The sequence below is a fragment of the Petaurus breviceps genome, unplaced genomic scaffold (assembly GCF_028583685.1).
Source record: "Petaurus breviceps papuanus isolate PSGF00001 unplaced genomic scaffold, PetGlider_PUasm1.0 90769, whole genome shotgun sequence".
NCBI classification, from domain to species: Eukaryota; Metazoa; Chordata; class Mammalia; order Diprotodontia; family Petauridae; genus Petaurus; species Petaurus breviceps.
In genome coordinates, this window is record NW_027187341.1 from 13,326,876 (window position 1) to 13,344,468 (window position 17,593).

The following is a 17,593-nucleotide window of genomic DNA, read 5'->3' on the forward strand; positions in this document are numbered from 1 at the left end:
ACACCATATACCAAAAGAAAGTCCAAATGGCTATGTGATTTAGATATAAAGGCTGATACTATAAGCAGATTAGGAGAGCAAGGGATAGTTTACCTGTCAGATTTATGGAGAATGGAGGAATTTATGACCAAATAAGAGTTAGAGAACATTACAAAATGCAAAATGGATAATATTACATTATTTTGAAAAGTTTTTGCACAAACAACCAATGCAACCATGATGAAGGAAACAGAAAACTGTGAAAGAATTTTTACAAACAATATCTCTGATAAAGGCTTCATTTTTTTTTTGAGAGGGGAAGGTAGGGCAGTTGGGGTTAAGTGATTTGTCCAAGGTCACATGGCTAGTTTTTTTGGTGTGTATGTTAAGTGTCTGAGGCTGGAGTTGAACTCAGGTCCTCCTGATTCTGGGGCTGGTGCTCTATGCACTGCACCACCTAGCTGTCCCAAATGCTTCATTTCTAAAATACATAAAGAACTGATTCAAATAAGAATACAAGCCATTCCCCAGTTGATGACTAGTCAAAGGATATTAACAGGCAGTTTCAGAGGAAGAAATTAAAGCTATTTATAGTCATATGAAAAAATGCTCTAAATCACTATTAATTAGAGAAATGCAAATCAAAACAACTCTTAGGTACTACATCACACCTATGAGATTGGCTAACATGACAGGACAGGAAAATTATAAATGCTGGAGAACATGTGGGAAAATTGGAACAGTAATGCATTATTGGTGGTATTGGGATCTTATTCAACCGTTCTGGAAAGCAAGTTGGAACTGTGCCCAAAGGGCTATAAAAATGTGCATACCCTTTGACCCAGCAGTACCACTTCTAGGGCTGTATCCCAAAGAGATCATAAAAATGGAAAAAAGACCCATATGTACAAAAATATTTATAGCAGCTCTTTTTATGGTGGCCAAGAACTGGAAATTGAGGGGATGCCCATCAGCTGGGGGATGGCTGAACAAGATGTGGTAAATGAATGTAATGGAATACTATGTTGCTGTAAGAAATGATCAACATTTCAGATGAACTTCAGAAAAATCTGGAAAGACTTGTGTGAACTGATGCTGAATGAAGTGAGCAGAACCAGAACATTGTACACAGTATACAGTATACACAGTCACATTGTATGATGACTGACTTTGATAGACTTAGCTGTTTTCAGCAATGTAAGGACCTAAAAACAATGCCAGAGGACTCATGGTGGAAAATGCCATCCACATCCAGACAAAGAACTGTGGAGTCTGAATGCAGATTGAAGTATATCATTTGCTCCCTTTTTTTGTATTGTTTTATTTTGTTTTTTCTTTCTCATGGTTCTTTCCATTTGTTTTAATTCTTCTACACAACATGACTAATGTGAAAATATGTTTAATAAGAATGTATATATAGAACCTATATTGGATTACATGCTGTCTTGGGGAGGAGGATGGGGAGGGAGGTGGAAAAAATTTAAAACTTAAGGAAGTGAACGTTGAAAACTAAAAATAAGTTAATTTGTAAAAAATAAAAAAGGGGGTTCAGTGTATAATGGGACAACTTTATAAAGTCTTAAAATAAAAGCTGTCCCTGGTTTTAAAAGTTTTAGCTAGATTTTTGCTCTTTTTCCAGGATTAAATCCTGTTCTTCACATATCCCTTAACTTCCTTGACTGTTTGCTTTTTCTAGCCCAGGGGTTCTTCACCATTTTTGTGTCAAGGATCCCTTTGGCAGTTTGGTGAAGCCCGTGGACTCCTTTTCAGAATCATGTTCTTAAATTCATAAGATAAACACATAGGATCATGAAAGAAAACAATTATGTTGAAACATATCAAAGTATCTTAAAAACAATTTAATGGTCCATGTTGAGGACCATTACCCTAGCAAAAACAACAACAAAACTCTATATATTATCCATCTGATAACAATCTACATTTGCAGGGCTTCTTATACATCTTACTTGTTATGTTTTTTGGTTATTTTGTTTTTCTTGCTTAAGTTTTTATTGTGGTCATTCTTTTGGTATCATTCTTTCCCTATACTCTCCTCTTTTCTTGTTTCTTCTCTGTTTTACCTTGAAAGTAAAATTTTCATCCGTCTCCTACTTTTTAGGGCTTCTTTTGCCCAAGTAAATTTGATCTGTGAACACATCTAATGACTTTCTCCATTCTCATTCTACTTTGACTTCTTTGTAGCCTTTCATACTGTTGATCATCCTCTCCTTCTTGGTACTGCCTTCTTTCTAGGCTTTTGGGACACCACTCCCTCTTGGTTCTCTTACCTGTGTGACTATTCCTCCGCCTCCTTTGCTGGATTTTCATCCAGATCATGCCCTCAGACCATAGGTGTCCCTCAGGGCTGTATCCTGGACCCCCTTCTCTTCTTTCTGTATACTGCTTCCCTTGATGATCTCATCAGCTCCCATTGATTTAATTACCATCTCTATACTGGTATTCTCAGATCTCTCTATTCTGCCTGAATCTGTCTGTTGACCTCCAGTCTCCTATCTCTAGCTGCCTTTCAGACATCTCCAACTGGTTGTCCCTTGGACATCCTGAAGTCAGTGTATCCAACACTGAAGTCATTATCTTTCCCCCTAAATCCTCTCCCCACCCTTACCTCTGCTGTTACAGCATCCTCCCAGTCTCTCAGACTCATAACCAAGAAGTCAGCTTGGATTCCTTGCTATCTCTTACCCCCCATATCCAAGTTGTTGCGAAGACTTGTTGATGTCACAACATTTCTCGAGTATGCCCTATTCTCTCCTCTGACTGACATTGCTACCCCTGCGGTGCACCTTATCTCCTTACACCTGGACTGTTGTAATAACCTGTTGGTGTGCCTGTCTTCCTCAGGTTTCCCCACTCCAGTGCATTCTCCATTCAGCAAATTAAATCATTTTCCTAAAATGCAGAGTTCAGTCAGGCCACCCTCTACTCAGTAAACTCCAGTGACTCACTATCACCCCCAAAGTCAAATACAGACCTTACCCCCCACTGCTGTTACTCAAGTTACAATGACCTTCTGACTCTTTCATGAAAAAGACACTCCATTTCTTAACTTCAGGCATTTTCTCTGACTGTTCCCCATGCCTGAAATACTTTCTACTTCATCTCTACTTCCTGACTTCTTTGGCTTCCTGTAAGTCTCCACTAAAATCTCATATTCTTCAGGAAGCCTATCCAAACCTCTCTTAATTGCTCTGTTAATTATTTCTCATTTATCTTGTTTGTGACTTGCTTTGTATATATTTGTTTGCATGTTGTCTCCCCATTAGACTATGAGCTCCTTGAGGTCAGGGGCAGTCCTTTGCCTCTTTTTGTATCCCTAGCACTGCACAATGCCTGGCATAGAATGTGTGCTTAATAAATCTTTATTGATTGAATTATTAATATGCTGTGTACCCCAATTTGAGTGTAAGCTCCTTAAAAAGAGGGGGTGTCTCACATTTTCTATGTGTACCCCAGCACTGAGCAAAGTGCTTAACATAGTATGTGCTTAATAAATATCTATTAATTGATTGAACATCATGTAGGAAGTATCAAAGCCAGGACTAGGATGTAGCATTCCCTCTGAATCCCACAGAGTCATGGGATTGGAGCTGCAAGGGTCATTGGATCATGGATCTAGAGGTGGCAAGGGTCTCAGGTCATGTAGTACAAAGGAGGAAGCAGAGGCCCAGGGATGGTCAGTGATCACACAGGTTAGCAGATGTCATAGCCAAGAGTCCAGCCTTCAAATGACTCTGCTCTCAACTTTATAACTTTTAAAATATGTTGTTTTTAGCCTTAATAGATATCTATTAGTTGAAAGAAATGTCCTCCTGGTGATGGAGTTGTGAACTGATCCAACCATTTTGGAAAATTATTTGGAACTATTCCCAAAGAGCTATAAAACTGTGTATACCCTTTGATCCAGCAATATCATCATCAGTTCTGTATCCTGAAAAGATCAAAGAAAAGGGAAAAGGACCTATTTGTACAAAAATATTTATAGCAGCTCTTTTTGTGGTGGCAAAAATTTGGAAATTGAGGACATGCCCATTAATTGGAGAATGAGCAGGTTGTAGTATGTGATTGTGATGAAATACTGTTGTGCTAGTAGAAATAATGAGCAGGACGCTTTCAGAAAAACCTGGAATATGAAGTGAGCAGAACCAGGAGAACATTGTACACAATAATAGCAGCATTGTACAATGATCAGCTTTGAATCTCAGCAAGACAGTGGTCCAGGGCAGTTCTGAAGGACTTAGGATAAAAAATGCTGTCCCCCTCCAGAGAAAGAACTGATAAGAGTCTGAACACAGACCAAGGCATGCTTTTTTAACTTTCTTCATTTTTCTTGTTTTGGTTTTTGGTCTGTGTTTTGTTTTGCAACATAGCTAAAATAGAAATATGTCTTGTATGACTGCACATTATCATCTATATAAAACTTCTTTCTCAAGGTGTGGGAGGGAGAGAATTTGGAACTCAAAATTTAAAAAAATGTTAATTTTTTTTTACATGTAATTGGGAAAAAATAACAAAACTTATTTGGTACTTCCAAAAAAATGTGTTCATCCTTTTTACTTATATTGAACCTAGCTCCTCAATAATTGACACCATTATATATTTTACAAAGCAATTTACAGAAGATTATTTCCTTTTATTTTTTTAAGAACTCTCAATGAGTTCAGATACTGTTATTACCATTTTAGAGAAGAGGTGTCTTTGCCCAGGGCAAAACAGGTAGGGGGCAGGGATAGGTTTTGAGGCCACATGTAGCCTTGAGGCCTCAGGTCCCCCATCCCTGCTCTAGAATCTAATTTAAGTTTCTAATTTAGTAATACTTCACTTATCTGGAGTTCCATTAATGGGAAATCTCAACACATCTTGGCACACAGTGGCTACCCAGAAGAAATTAATTTTTAAAGGACCTTTAAACAGCCAAAATATATGGAAAAATAAACTAGTTTGTATACTTTACTCAGAAAGGTCAGGCCATACACAGTTCTAAAAAGCTTAACTGTCTGGTTTTCTAGCACATAGTAGATTAGAAGCAGCAAAATAGAGATGTACATTGGTAGCAGCAAACGGGATAGCCAGGAGCAAGGAATGGAACCCCAGACTTATGAATGGTGAGGACAAGACTTATGAATGGTGAGGACAAGACTCAGAAAGCAAATCGAGGGCCATTTCGTGTAGGTTCAAGTGAGCAGACTGACCTCCATAACCACTGAGCGTACAACTATATCCCAAGACAGTAATCACTGATGTTTTTAGTGAATACCCTGAGTCATCAAGAAAAGGTTCAAGTTCAGTATATTCCATTTACAAAGGCAGGGAAGTAGGGAAGACATATTAGCAATACTATACAAAATATTTTTGACACTTAAGAGATAGACTTCACATAGCAATTGTATGGAACACTTCATTCCCCAGTAATATCAGATAGTTTAAGTTTTCCTGATGATTTTTAAATCTTTTTTTTGGAGGGGAGAAGTCAAAGCAATTGGGGTTAAGTGACTTGTCCAAGGTCACACATCTAGTAAGTGTGTCAAGTGTCTGAGGGCAGATTTGAACTCAGGTCCTCCTGACTCCAGGGCTGGTGCTCTATTCACTGCACCCACCTAGCTGCCCCTCCTGATAATTTTTAAATCTTGCTTATATTTCTTCTAGAATGTAAAGACAAACAGCCATAGCATTCTCATAGTATTTCTCATAATTATTTTTTTAGGGTCAAGTTAATTGCTAAATATGTCACTAAGAATTCTCAGATAAAAGATTATTTGATTTATAATAAAAGGACTAGTTCACTCCCTAGCATATGCTTAAACTTTGGTTCCTATGCCTTGAATGTTGTATTTTGTAAAAGCTTCTTGAGGACAAAGAATAGAAGTGCAAGGAAACAACATATAAACTGGATCAAAGATTTATCCTGATAGTTGAAGTGAAAAACTGTAATTTCGTGTTTGTCCACAAGATGGTGAAATTCTCACTGGTTTTTAATTTTCAGAAACCCATATAAGCTGTTAATTTACAATCTGCATTTGACACTATTTATTGTAAGCGCTTTAATTTATTTTTACAGCCCATCTGCTGGCAAGGCCAAGATTAGAACAGCTCACAGGAGAATCATGATTTTGAATCACCCAGATAAAGGTACATGGAATTTCTATTTTCAATAATATCATACGGATCAGAATGTGCTAAGAACTCCCTTCAGTTCATTTAAGTTCATGGTGAATAACTTACTATGAAATTCACTAAATGATATACAGTTAGGATGGCAGTTTATGCCCCACATATATTATGATTTCTGTCATAAATAAATAAGACTGTATTGGAGTTTGGTGACCCACAGAAGGAGTAGATTTATATTATCTGTTTTGGAGGATTTAGTTACTGATTTTTTAATGTATAAGAACCTGAACCTGTTTAGGGCTTCTGGCATTTTGGGGGAAGAAGAGAAAGCATGAATTATATAAACTGATCTGAGCATCATGATGAGTTTCTGAGGGATCTGTTCTAAGTCATGGAGTATAATATATCATGGATTATTCTGAATTTCTTAATTCTATTCTGTAAGACTGAAGCTGAGCCATTTGTTTTTAACTGGCCAGGTTTTTAATGTAAATTTATCTTACAGAAAAGCTATTATTATAACTTTAACTACACTACAGCTGGTTGAGAGAAAAAGCCCATATGTTCATTACTGTTTCTGCTTTAAAATAACAGATGGTAAAGAGTTGCCCTATATTTCAGAAGTCAAAGGGGGAGGGGGAGGAGAGTTGGGTTTTTTTTAAATCCTAACTGACAGATTTTAGTCTCCTTATGGGGTAGGTGAATAACATGGGTTTACTCCAATCCCCACTCCCACCCAATAAGATATTCTTCCTTCAGCCCTTTTACTCTCTTAATTATTTTCTGTAAAAATAATTTTTACTGAGCATCATCCCATTGGTTTTGTATACTTGTTTTTTAGTATGGATGATAAAAATTTAAATTTTGAAAAAAAGTTGTTTTAATGTTTTTAGATAGCTCCATCAGTCACTGAAATTTCTGCTTCACTGTCTTAATTCTCATTCAGTATCTCAGAGTATCTTATTTTGAAAGAACTTTATATAGGTACTTCCATTAAGCCTTCCATCTCCAGAAAAAGACCATTTCCAGGTCAAATAGATGCACCCTCACTGATTGATTTGTAATAGGGGTCAGAAATTCAGGCAGTTGGGCCTTCCATATGATGGACGGGTTGTTGATTACGCCTCTCGGAAAGGAAACAGAGTTTTTAAATACAGCATGTAGAGAATTCTTTTCATACCCAAGGAAAGTATATCTTCAGGTCCAATCTTACTTAAACAAATGCTTGATTTTTTTTCCTTTCTTTTTTAAAGCTACAATATATTTCTACAGGGAATGTCATGTTAAAGTAATAATTTTCATGGATTGGTCCATGTGATATACTAACTATATATCTCACTGTGCTGTTTAATGATTTGCACTGTTGTTGTAACTATTTAGTTTGTGATTTAGACCTATATTTCTTATCTCATGAATGAGCTTTCATTCAGATTTCTTTTTAAAATTTAGCAATAGTAATAGTTCATGCTTATGTTGCTTTTCAATTATGAAACACTTGCAGATGTGTTTTCATTTGATCTTCATAATAGTTCTCTTAAGTAGGTTGTGCCAAGTATTATATCCCCACTTGATAGATGAGGAAGCTGAGTCTTAGAGAGGTTAATCTGTCCAAGGTTACCCAGTGAGTAAGTGGCAGAGTAAGGGTTTGATGCTGGTCCTCTGATTCCAGATTACCTTTGGTTTTTATGTAATAGGAAAGTAGAATCAGAGGAAATACGGAAAAGTGAATCTGTAGGTACTTTTTTCTTTAAGTGAAAGTTTATTTTTTTCTTCTCTTTTTTTTTTAATCAAATGCTTTATTAGCTTCTAGTTTACATCATTCATTTCTGCAAGATTTTGAGTTACAAATTTTCTCCCCGTTTTTCCCCTACCCGCCCTCCTCCCCAAAAAATGACCATATTTTTCCCTGGAACATGATACTCAGTTTTGCTGGGTAGGTGATTCTTGATTTTAATCCTAGCTCCTTTGACCTCTGGAATATCATATTCCAAGCCTCTTGATCCCTCAGTGTAGAAGCTGCCAGATCCTGGGTTATCCTGATTGTGTTTCCACAATATTCAAATTGTTTCATCCTGGCTGCTTGTAATATTTTCTCTTTCATCTGGGAATTCTGGAACCTGGCTATAATATTCCTAGGAATTTTCTTTTTGGGATCTTTTTGGGGAGGTGATTGGTGGATTCTTTCAGCCTCTATTTTGCCCTCTGGTTTTAAAACATCAGGGCAGTTTTCCTTAAGAATTTCTTGAAGGATGATTTCTAGATTCTTTTTTTGATCATGGCTTTCAGGTAGTCCTATAATTTTTAAATGATCTCTCCTGAATCTATTTTCCAGGTCAGTAGTTTTTCCCATGAGATATTTCATATTGCCTTCTATTTTTTCATTTGTTTGGATCTGTTTAATAGTATCTTGATTTCTCATAAAGTCACTAGCTTCCATTTGCTCCAATCTAATTCTGAAGGAATGATTCTCTTCAGTGAGCTTTTGAGATTCTTTTTCCATCTGGCAAATTTGGCTTTTTAAGGCATTCTTCTCCTCATTGCCTTTTTGAGCCTCTTTTGCCATATGAGTTAGTCTATTTTTAAGGTGTTATTTTCTTTAGTCAGGTTGTTGACTCTCTTTTCATAATTTTCTTGCATCATTCTCATTTCTCTTCCCAATTTGTCCTCCACTTCTCTTATTTGATTTTCAAAATCCTTCTTAAGGTCCTCTATGGCCTATAACCAGCTTATATTTTTCTTGGAAGCTTTTGGTGCAAGAGTTCTGACTTCACTGTCTTCCTCCTGTTCCATGCTTTGATCCTTTTTGTCCCCAAAATAGGAGTGTAAATTTGGGTTGCTCTGTTTACTTTGCTTCCCTCATGTGCTCATGTTTCCACTCAATTACTTGACTTTTGGGCTTTTTGCCACAGTAGGACTCTGCTACCAGACAGGGGAGCTTTGTACCAAACGCTGGGGTTTTCTCACCTGCCAAAGGTATTAGTTGGGTGCCCTATCTGAAGCCTCCACACACTCTGGCAAGCTGGTCGCACACCCCAGGGCCTCCACCCTAGACAGCAATCCAGATCCAAGCAGGTTAAAGCAAGAGTGATTACCCCTCAGACTGGCTGCTTGGTCCCCCTGCAAACTGCAGACCAGGGCTAAAACTGCCACATGGCAGCAGAGACTGAGTGGCTTCTTGCCACTGGGGGCAGAGGCCGACTGAACTCCCAACTACTGGATCCCGAAGTCCAAACTGCACTGACCTCTCACTGTGTCCTTAGCATCTATATGTTGATAATTCTGGAAACCGCACGGCTGCTGGTGATCTGAAGTCCTTCCAGCTGGCAGCTGGTCAGGCCCTCCCTGGGGCTAAAACCTTGGACTCCTGCAGGGCTGGGGTCAGCTCCCAGTGCACTGCGCTAGCTGCTTGCTGCCGGCCTGCCAGGCTGTCCTCAGTGGAAGGTTAGCTTCTCTGTGTCATTTTGTGGGTTCTGTAGCTCCAAAGTTTCTTCAGAGTCACCTTTTACATGAATTGGAGGAGGTGAGAGCCAGAGCCGTGCAGAGGTCCTGTTTCTACTCTGCCATCTTGACTCCGCCCCTGTAGGTACCTTTAATTAAACTACTTCAAGTTAAGGAAAGGAAGGAAATACAATACTAAATGAAGGAGAGAATTCAGACTTCATAGCTCTTGCATCTGTGTAATAGCCACTGGGGATGAGGTTACATACAATTTTAATAAATATGTATCAAGAAAAAAATAGGAGTATGTTGGAAGGCAACAAACTTGGTATAATGGTTAGAGAGAAGGCCTTGGGGTCAGGAAAACCTAGATTGGTGCTGGACTCCATGTGGATACCATGAAGCTCTGAATAACAAGGATTACAGGGCTACACGGCCACACCTGGCAGTTGATTGCTGTTGTTTTTTCTTTTACCATTCTTTGACATATTTGCTTGGTTCAAGTAAACAGTGTTAAAAATTGTTGCAAGAGTTCATACCCTATAACTTGCCTCTGAAATTCATGTGTAATGTTTCTAGATGTTGACTGTATTGCATCAATAATCCATATTAATCACCTGTCTGATAGTTCTACCAATGTCTATCCTTTTGATCACTCATGAAATGGAGGTGGGTTTGGAAAAACAGCAGAGGAGCCTAAAAGTGGGGAGAGGATTTGCCCACCTCATTTCTGAATCTGTGTAAGCTCAAATTGCTCTCCTGTATCGTATGACAGATATTTGAGACCTAACACCAGGAAACCCTTCAGTTTAGAGTCAGATGCTGAAAGGAGAATTGAATTTTTATGACAGGCTAAACTTGACAAAGTACCATTCCATGCTATTGAATGCACTTCTAGGGTGTACCTTGAGAGACCTAGATTCACAGATTGAAATGCCAAAAAGTAGGTTTTAAAGTGTAATGGACACTGAGACATAACAGGACAGCTAGGCCAATTATAATTTGATAGGAGTGTTTATTAACCAGCTGGGACTGCCTCTCAGACCAAAAGACAGCATCGAGCTTTCTGTTAGACATAATTTTATAGACAATGTGATTGCTGGCAACAGAATATGTTTCTAAGGGGTTAGCATTGTTTCCATTGAGGCGAAGCTTTCTCAGTATTATTCTTATCGAAGCAAAACATTCTCAGTATTCCTCTTATTGAAACAAAGCCTTAGTATTATTTCTACTGAAGCGAAACAGACCTGAATCTGTGGGAATCTGTGGCATGTTTTTAGCAACACAGGTGAAACATTTCTTTACTATTGGAGCCTATTAGATGGTTTCCGAGGAACCCAGTAGGGGTCCCCTCTAGCAAGTTTAAGGGGGCTCTAGTGTATGATTTCTGGTGGGCACTTCAAAAGTTGTTTGGTAACCACAGACCAAACAAGTAATGGAAATGGTGAACATTAGTAGCCAGTGTAACTTCATCAAAAACAGATCTTTCCAGACAGACCAACCTGATTTCCTTAGTAAGTTACTAAACTGCTAGATTAGGGGAATGCATTAACAGTTTACTTAGATCACAGCAAAGCATTTTATTAAATCTTTTACATTATTCTTCTGGAAAAGATGGTGAGAGATGGACTAGTGGATTGAGTGGCTAAATGGATTCTAAAGCGGTGAATTGGAAAATGATTAGGGCTTATAGACCTCAGATCATACAAAAAGTCTAGGCCTGCATATTATTTAGATTTTTTTTTATTTTTTTTATCTATTTTGATTTGAGGATCATAGAATCAAATCAGAGAACCACAGAATTAGTCACTGGAAACAGACTTCACCTGTCTTGTTACCCCTCTCTTACACAGGAGAAAGCTGAGACACAGGAAATTTAAGTGCTTTTTCTGAGGTTATTGAGGGTAGGATGTGACAAAACTGATACTTAACCCAAGGTCTTCTGACTTCCATGTGCTGTGTTCTTTCTAACACATCATCACACTTCTCATACTTTTTTACTAGGTTTTGCATCTGCCCTTCCATATTTTTTAGGTACAAATATCAAAACTTGGGGCGGCTAGGTAGTGCAGTGAATAGAGCACCAACCCTGGAGTCAGGAGGACCTGAGTTCAAATATGGCCTCAGATACTTAACACTTACTAGCCATGTGACCTTGGGCAAGTCACTTAACCCCAATTGCCCTGCATCCCCCCCTTCAAAAAAGTCCCCCCCCCCCAAAAAAAAAAGATTTCAACAAGTATCAAAACTCTAGCTTTGATAGAGCTGTGATTTCAGTGTGGATAATCTTTCCCCCAGCATGGATTGCAGCCCAGTTAGGATCCCCAAACATTTCTGTTGGCACCCTGTCTTGTTATTGTATAGACAGCCCTAGTTAGCTTTGCCTTTCACTGAGACTGGCCCTTTCCTCCTTAAGTCAGATGTGAAGTTCTTACATAAACTGACACAGAGTACAGTACATTGAGGAAAACAATACAATTACTACATCAGTATAAGGGGAAAGGACAATAAAATGAAACTGAATGATTACAATGACAGAGGTCAGCCTGGGAGAAGAGTTGAGAAAATGTACCTCCCTCCTTTCACTTCAGAGGTGGGGAGCTATGGGTAAGAAATAAGTTAGATCTTCCTCTGGCTCCCCATGTGCCGCACCAGTGGGACTTGTTTTCTTTAGGGACAGTTTTGTCCTATGACATACTGTGCATCACTAGGAGAATCCTGTTATTTTAAAGCCAGGCCTTTGCTTCAGAGGGAAACTTGGGGGCCGCTAAAAGCACTGCGCAGCTTCCTAAAGGCAGGGACTGTCTTTGCTTTTGTGTTTGTTTCCCAAGAACTGGGCCTAGTAATGGCTTAATGAATGCTTTTTCATTGAAAATCTGAGACAATCTTAGATGTAAATGTTGTCTGGAGGAAAGAGTGCTTTGTTTTTTACTTCTAGGTCAGTATTCTTGCCTAATAGATGCAGTGATCAATAAATTATAGTCATTTTTAAAGTGCCATTAGTTTAAAAACCTCTGACTATCCTTTCTCATACTGGCTAACACCTCTAATGCCATCATTTTCCATGCAAAATTTAATTAGTGAGAAAGCATTTTGTCTATAATTTGTTGGTGGTATAAAAATACTATTAATAAATATCTTCATCCCTAACACCTAGCTGTTTCCTCCACAGAACAACAACAGTATTTCTTCATTGAAAGCTTGGCAACTTGATAAAATAAATGTTTATTGAATTAATTTAAATTAAATTGAAAGAGGCAATGGGATGGCAACTCACCATTCATTAGCAATAGGACACATTTATTAAGTACCTACTTGTATATGACACTTTGTTTTTGTTGTTGTTTTTGTTTATTTTTTTAAGCACTGGGACTTTTTTATTCTCCTTTTTTTTAAATTTCCAAATTCTCTCCCTTCCCTCTCCTCCATTGAAAAGGTAAGGAAAAAAATATAAAGTTTCTACATTATTCATGTCTCTCCTGCCACAAAAAAGAAAGAGAAAAAATATTCTTCAGATTGTGAGTCTTATCTGTTCTCTGTCTGGAGGTGAACAGCATGTTTCATCATGAGTCTTTGGAATTGTGGTGGGTCATTTTGTTTTTAGAGTTATTGAGTTTTTTTTTAAGTTGATTATCTTTATAATATTGCTCTTACTATAGATTATTCTCCTGGTTCTAATTACATCACTTTGTATCAGTTCATAAAACTTCCCAGTTTTCTGAAACCATTCCCTTCATCATTTCTTTCAGCACAATAGTATTCCATCACGTTCATATACTACAACTTGTTCAGCCATTCCCCGTTTGATGCACATCTTTTCAGGTTCCAATTCTTTGATACCACAAAAATTGCTGCTACAAATGTTTTTGTGCATATGAATCTTTTTCTTCTTTCTGTGATCTCTTTTGGATGTTGACCTTAGTAGCAGTATTGCTGGGTTGTCAGGCATAGATAGTTTAATGGCTTTTTTGACAGAGTTCCAAATTGCTTTCCAGAATGTTCAGACTAGTTCATGGCTCCACTAATGGTACATAAGAGTATTAGTTTCCCCACATTTCTTCCAGAATTTGTTATTTTCCTTTTTAAAAAAAAAATTTTTAGCCCATTCTAATGGATATGAGATGATACCTCAGAGTTGGTTTAATTTGCATTTCTAAAATTATCAGTGACTTAGAGTGTTTTTTCATGTGGTTGTTGATAGCTTTGCTTTCTTCTGCTGACAATTCTTCACATCCTTGGACCCTTTGTCAATTTAGGAATAGTTTTCTTATAGATTTCATTCAGTTCCACATATATTTTAGAAATGAGACCTTTATCAGAGAAACTTGATGCAAAGATTTTTTTTTTTGTTTCCTGCTTTCTTCTAATTTTAGATACATTGGTTTTGCTTATGCAGTTAAAAAAAAAGTTATGTAGTCAGAATTATCCATTTTGTCTCCTGTGAACCTCTTCATCTTGTTTGGTAGTGAATTCTTCCCATATCTACAGATCTGACAGTTAATTCTTCCATATTCCATTAATTTGCTTATGATATAACATGTTTATATTTAAGTCACACACCCATTTTGAGCTTATCTTGGTATATTATATGGAATGTTGGTCTATGCCTCATTTCTGCCCAACTGCTTTTCAGGTTTCCGAACAGTTTTCTTGTCATATAATGAGTTCTTGCATCATTAGCTATGATCTTGGGGTTTACCAAACCCTAGGCTACGGTCTTGTTCAGTTTGGTATATTGTGTATATTGTGTGTCTAATCTGTTTCACTGATCAGTCTTTCTGTTTCTTCCCCACTAACAGCTTTTTAGTGCAATCTCAGCTCTGGTACTGCTAGGCTTCTTTTCCTATTTTCCCCATTGATTCTCTGTATATTCTTAAATATTTGTTAATTTTATGGTTAGGTTTATCAAGGCCTTTATATCCATGTTCTTTTTTAGTTTGCTCACTCTTCCAGCCTGCTACTTGACTTTGGGGCCATTGAACGTTTGGGGGCATGGGAATGTCATATTAAACGCATATTTCTTTAGTAAAGTTAGTCAGATAGGAGTATTTTGAGGAGAGAGTTTGGAGGCAGGAAAACAGGTAGGAAACTATTGAAATAGAGCTGTACTCAGAAGCAGGTTTGTGTAGTGGAGGGATTACTAAATTTGCAATAAGAATACTGGGGTGTCTGTGTTCTTAACAGGGTGTCTGTAAACTTAAAAAAAAAGCTTAACTATATAATTGGTTTCTTTTGTTTTCCTACGTAGTTGATTTTATACCTCTAAATTATTCTGAGAAGCCTTCACTACCTGCCAAAGTGGTCCATGACACAAAAAAGTTTAAGAACCCCTGTCTTGAGCTTCATTTTTCTAATCTGTATGTTGGAGGTAATGCTTACAATATTATGCCTCAGAGTGTTCTGTGAGGAAAGTGCTTTGCAAACAATGTATACATCTGAATTCTGTTATGATGAAGGAAGTGGCAATGGGAATAGAAAGAGACAGATTTGAGGGATAATGCAAAGAAGAACCAAGAGAGGGAATGGGAAGACTCGAAGATTGTTTGAAGGTTTCGAGCCTGGGGGACAAGAAGAATGAATGCTAATACTATTAAAAGAAATATAGAGGACTCCGGAAAGGCCTGGCTTTGGGGAAAAGGTAATGGATTTAAACAGGTTGAGTTTTGAGATGCTGTCAGTACAATATCCAGCAGACAGAGATGAAGGCTGCAGTAAGGAGAGAATTTAAGCCTCCTAAAAATGGGGAGTTGAATAAGTGTACCATCTACGTAAAAACCATTCCTTTTGAACAAGATTGTTAATCCTCTACTCATGGGACCTGAGTTCAAATGTGGCCTCAGACACTTAACACAAAAACTCAAAAACTAGCCGTGTGACCTCGGGCAAGGCACTTAACCCCAACTGCCCTCCAAAAAAAAGCAAAATATGTGTGTGTGTGTGTGTGTGTGTGTGAGTGTGTGTGTGTATGTGTATATGTATATCTACCAGCCAAGCTAAGAAACTACACTAGCACATCCTCCTAGGTCTCTTGTTCTGTATGACAGAAAGAGGCGGGGGAAGGAGAGTGGGAAGCACCAGGACGTCACTGGAGAGGTGGGAATCCCTCATCTCGTTGTTTTGATCTCTTCCCCCACTCCCTTTAGGTATATAACCTCACAGAATTCAACTGAAGTTGTTCTGTTCTCCTTTTTTCTTCTTCACTTTTCATTTCTCAGTGTTTCAAATCTAATTGTCCTATACTTCTCTATTTCTCCTCTGTTCTTTACTCTTTTTTAGCTCCACTTTTCTTTCCCTGTTTTCTTTTTTTAATTTTAACATTTTTATTTAAAATTTTGGGTTCCAAGTTCTGAACCTGTCTCTGTTCCTACCCTACCTCTTCCCTCAGATGGTAAGCAATCATATATAGGTTATACTTGTGAAATTATGTAAAACGCTTCCATATTAGTCATTTTGTACAAGAAGAATTGAATAAAATAAATTTTTTAAAAGCGAAAGAAAGTGAAAAATATCATGCTTCAGTCTGTATTCAAATGATATCAGTTCTTTCTCTGGAGGTAGATAGTATGCTTCATCATTAGTCCTTTGGGATTATCTTGGATCATTTTATTGATGAGAATAGCTAAGTCATTGACAGTTCTTCATTAAACAATAGTGTTGTTATGTGTTGTGTTCTCCTGGTTTTGTTCACTTCGCTATGCATCAGTTCCTGTAAGTTTTTCCAGGTTTTTCTGAAATCTGCCTGCTTGTCATTTTTGGTAGCACAATAACATTACAATCATAAACCATGGTTCATTCCCCAATTGATGGGCATCCCTTCCATTTCCAGTTCTTAGCTACCACAAAAAGAGCTGCTATAAATATTTTTGTACAAATAGATCCTTTCCCCTTTTTTTGGATGTCTTTGAAATATAGACCTAGCAGTGGTATTGCTGTGTCAAAAGGTATGCACAATTGTATAGCTCTTTGGGCATAGTTCCACATTGCTCTCCAGAATGGTTGGATCAGTTCACAGTTCTACCAGCAGTGTGCATTAGGGTCCCATTTCCCCACTTCCCCTCCAACATTGAACATTTTCCCTTTTTGTCATATTAGCCAACCTGAAGAGGTGTGAGGTAGTGCCTCAGAGTTGTTTTAATTTGCATTTTCTAATCAGTATTGATTTAGAACATTTTTTCACACCTGTATGGCTTTGATTTCTTTGAAAACTGCCTATCGATTAGATATCCTTTGACCATTTATCAGTTGGGAAATGACTTGTATTTTTATAAATTTGACTCAGTTCTTTATATGTTGGAGAGATGAGGCCTTTGTTACAGATACTTGTTGCAAATCCTGCCCCCCCCGCCCAATTTTTTGCTTTTAGTTGCATTGGTTTTGTTTCCTCGAAAAATTTTAATTTTATATAATCAAAATGACCTATTTTATATTTTTTAATGCTCTCTATATCTTCTTTAGTTCTAAATGTTTCCATCATCCATAAATCTGACAGATAAACTATCCCATGCTCTTTTTTTTTTTAATTTTTAATTAATTAAAAAAAAATTTTTTTTTTTTTGCTATTTTGGAGAGGGGAAGGCAGGGCAGTTGGGGTTAAGTGACTTGCCCAAGGTTACATGGCTAGTGTGTTAAGTGTCTGAGGTGGAATTTGAACTCAGGTCCTCCTGACTCCAGGGCTAGTGCTCTATTCACTGCGCCACCTATCCACCCTGCCCCACCATGGTCTCTTAATTTGCTTATGGTATCACGTTTTAGGTGAAAATCATTTACCCATTTTGACCTTATCTTGGTATATGATGTGAGATGTTCATCCGTACCTAGTTTCTGCCATACTGTTTTTCAGTTTTCCAGCAGCTTTTGTCCAATAATGAGTTTTTGTTCCTAAAGCTTAAATCTTTGGATTTATCATATACTAGATTACTATGGTCATTTACTATAATGTACTTTGTACCTAATCTATTCCACCAAGCTACCACTCTATTTCTTATCCAGTACCAGATTGTTTTGATAATTACCACTTTATAATGCAGTTTGAGATCTGGTATGGCGA

The 17,593-nt window shown here is 37.6% G+C and overlaps 1 protein-coding gene across 1 annotated transcript in view; it reads left to right on the forward strand.

Moving 5' to 3' along the window:
• DNAJC15 (DnaJ heat shock protein family (Hsp40) member C15) overlaps positions 1–17,593 on the forward strand; it is a 68,289-nt gene that overhangs the window by 43,456 nt on the left and 7,240 nt on the right. The window contains exon 5 of the mRNA XM_069068687.1: positions 6,056–6,126. Coding sequence (XP_068924788.1) covers positions 6,056–6,126 — 71 coding nt within the window. The remainder of the gene's footprint in view (positions 1–6,055; positions 6,127–17,593) is intronic.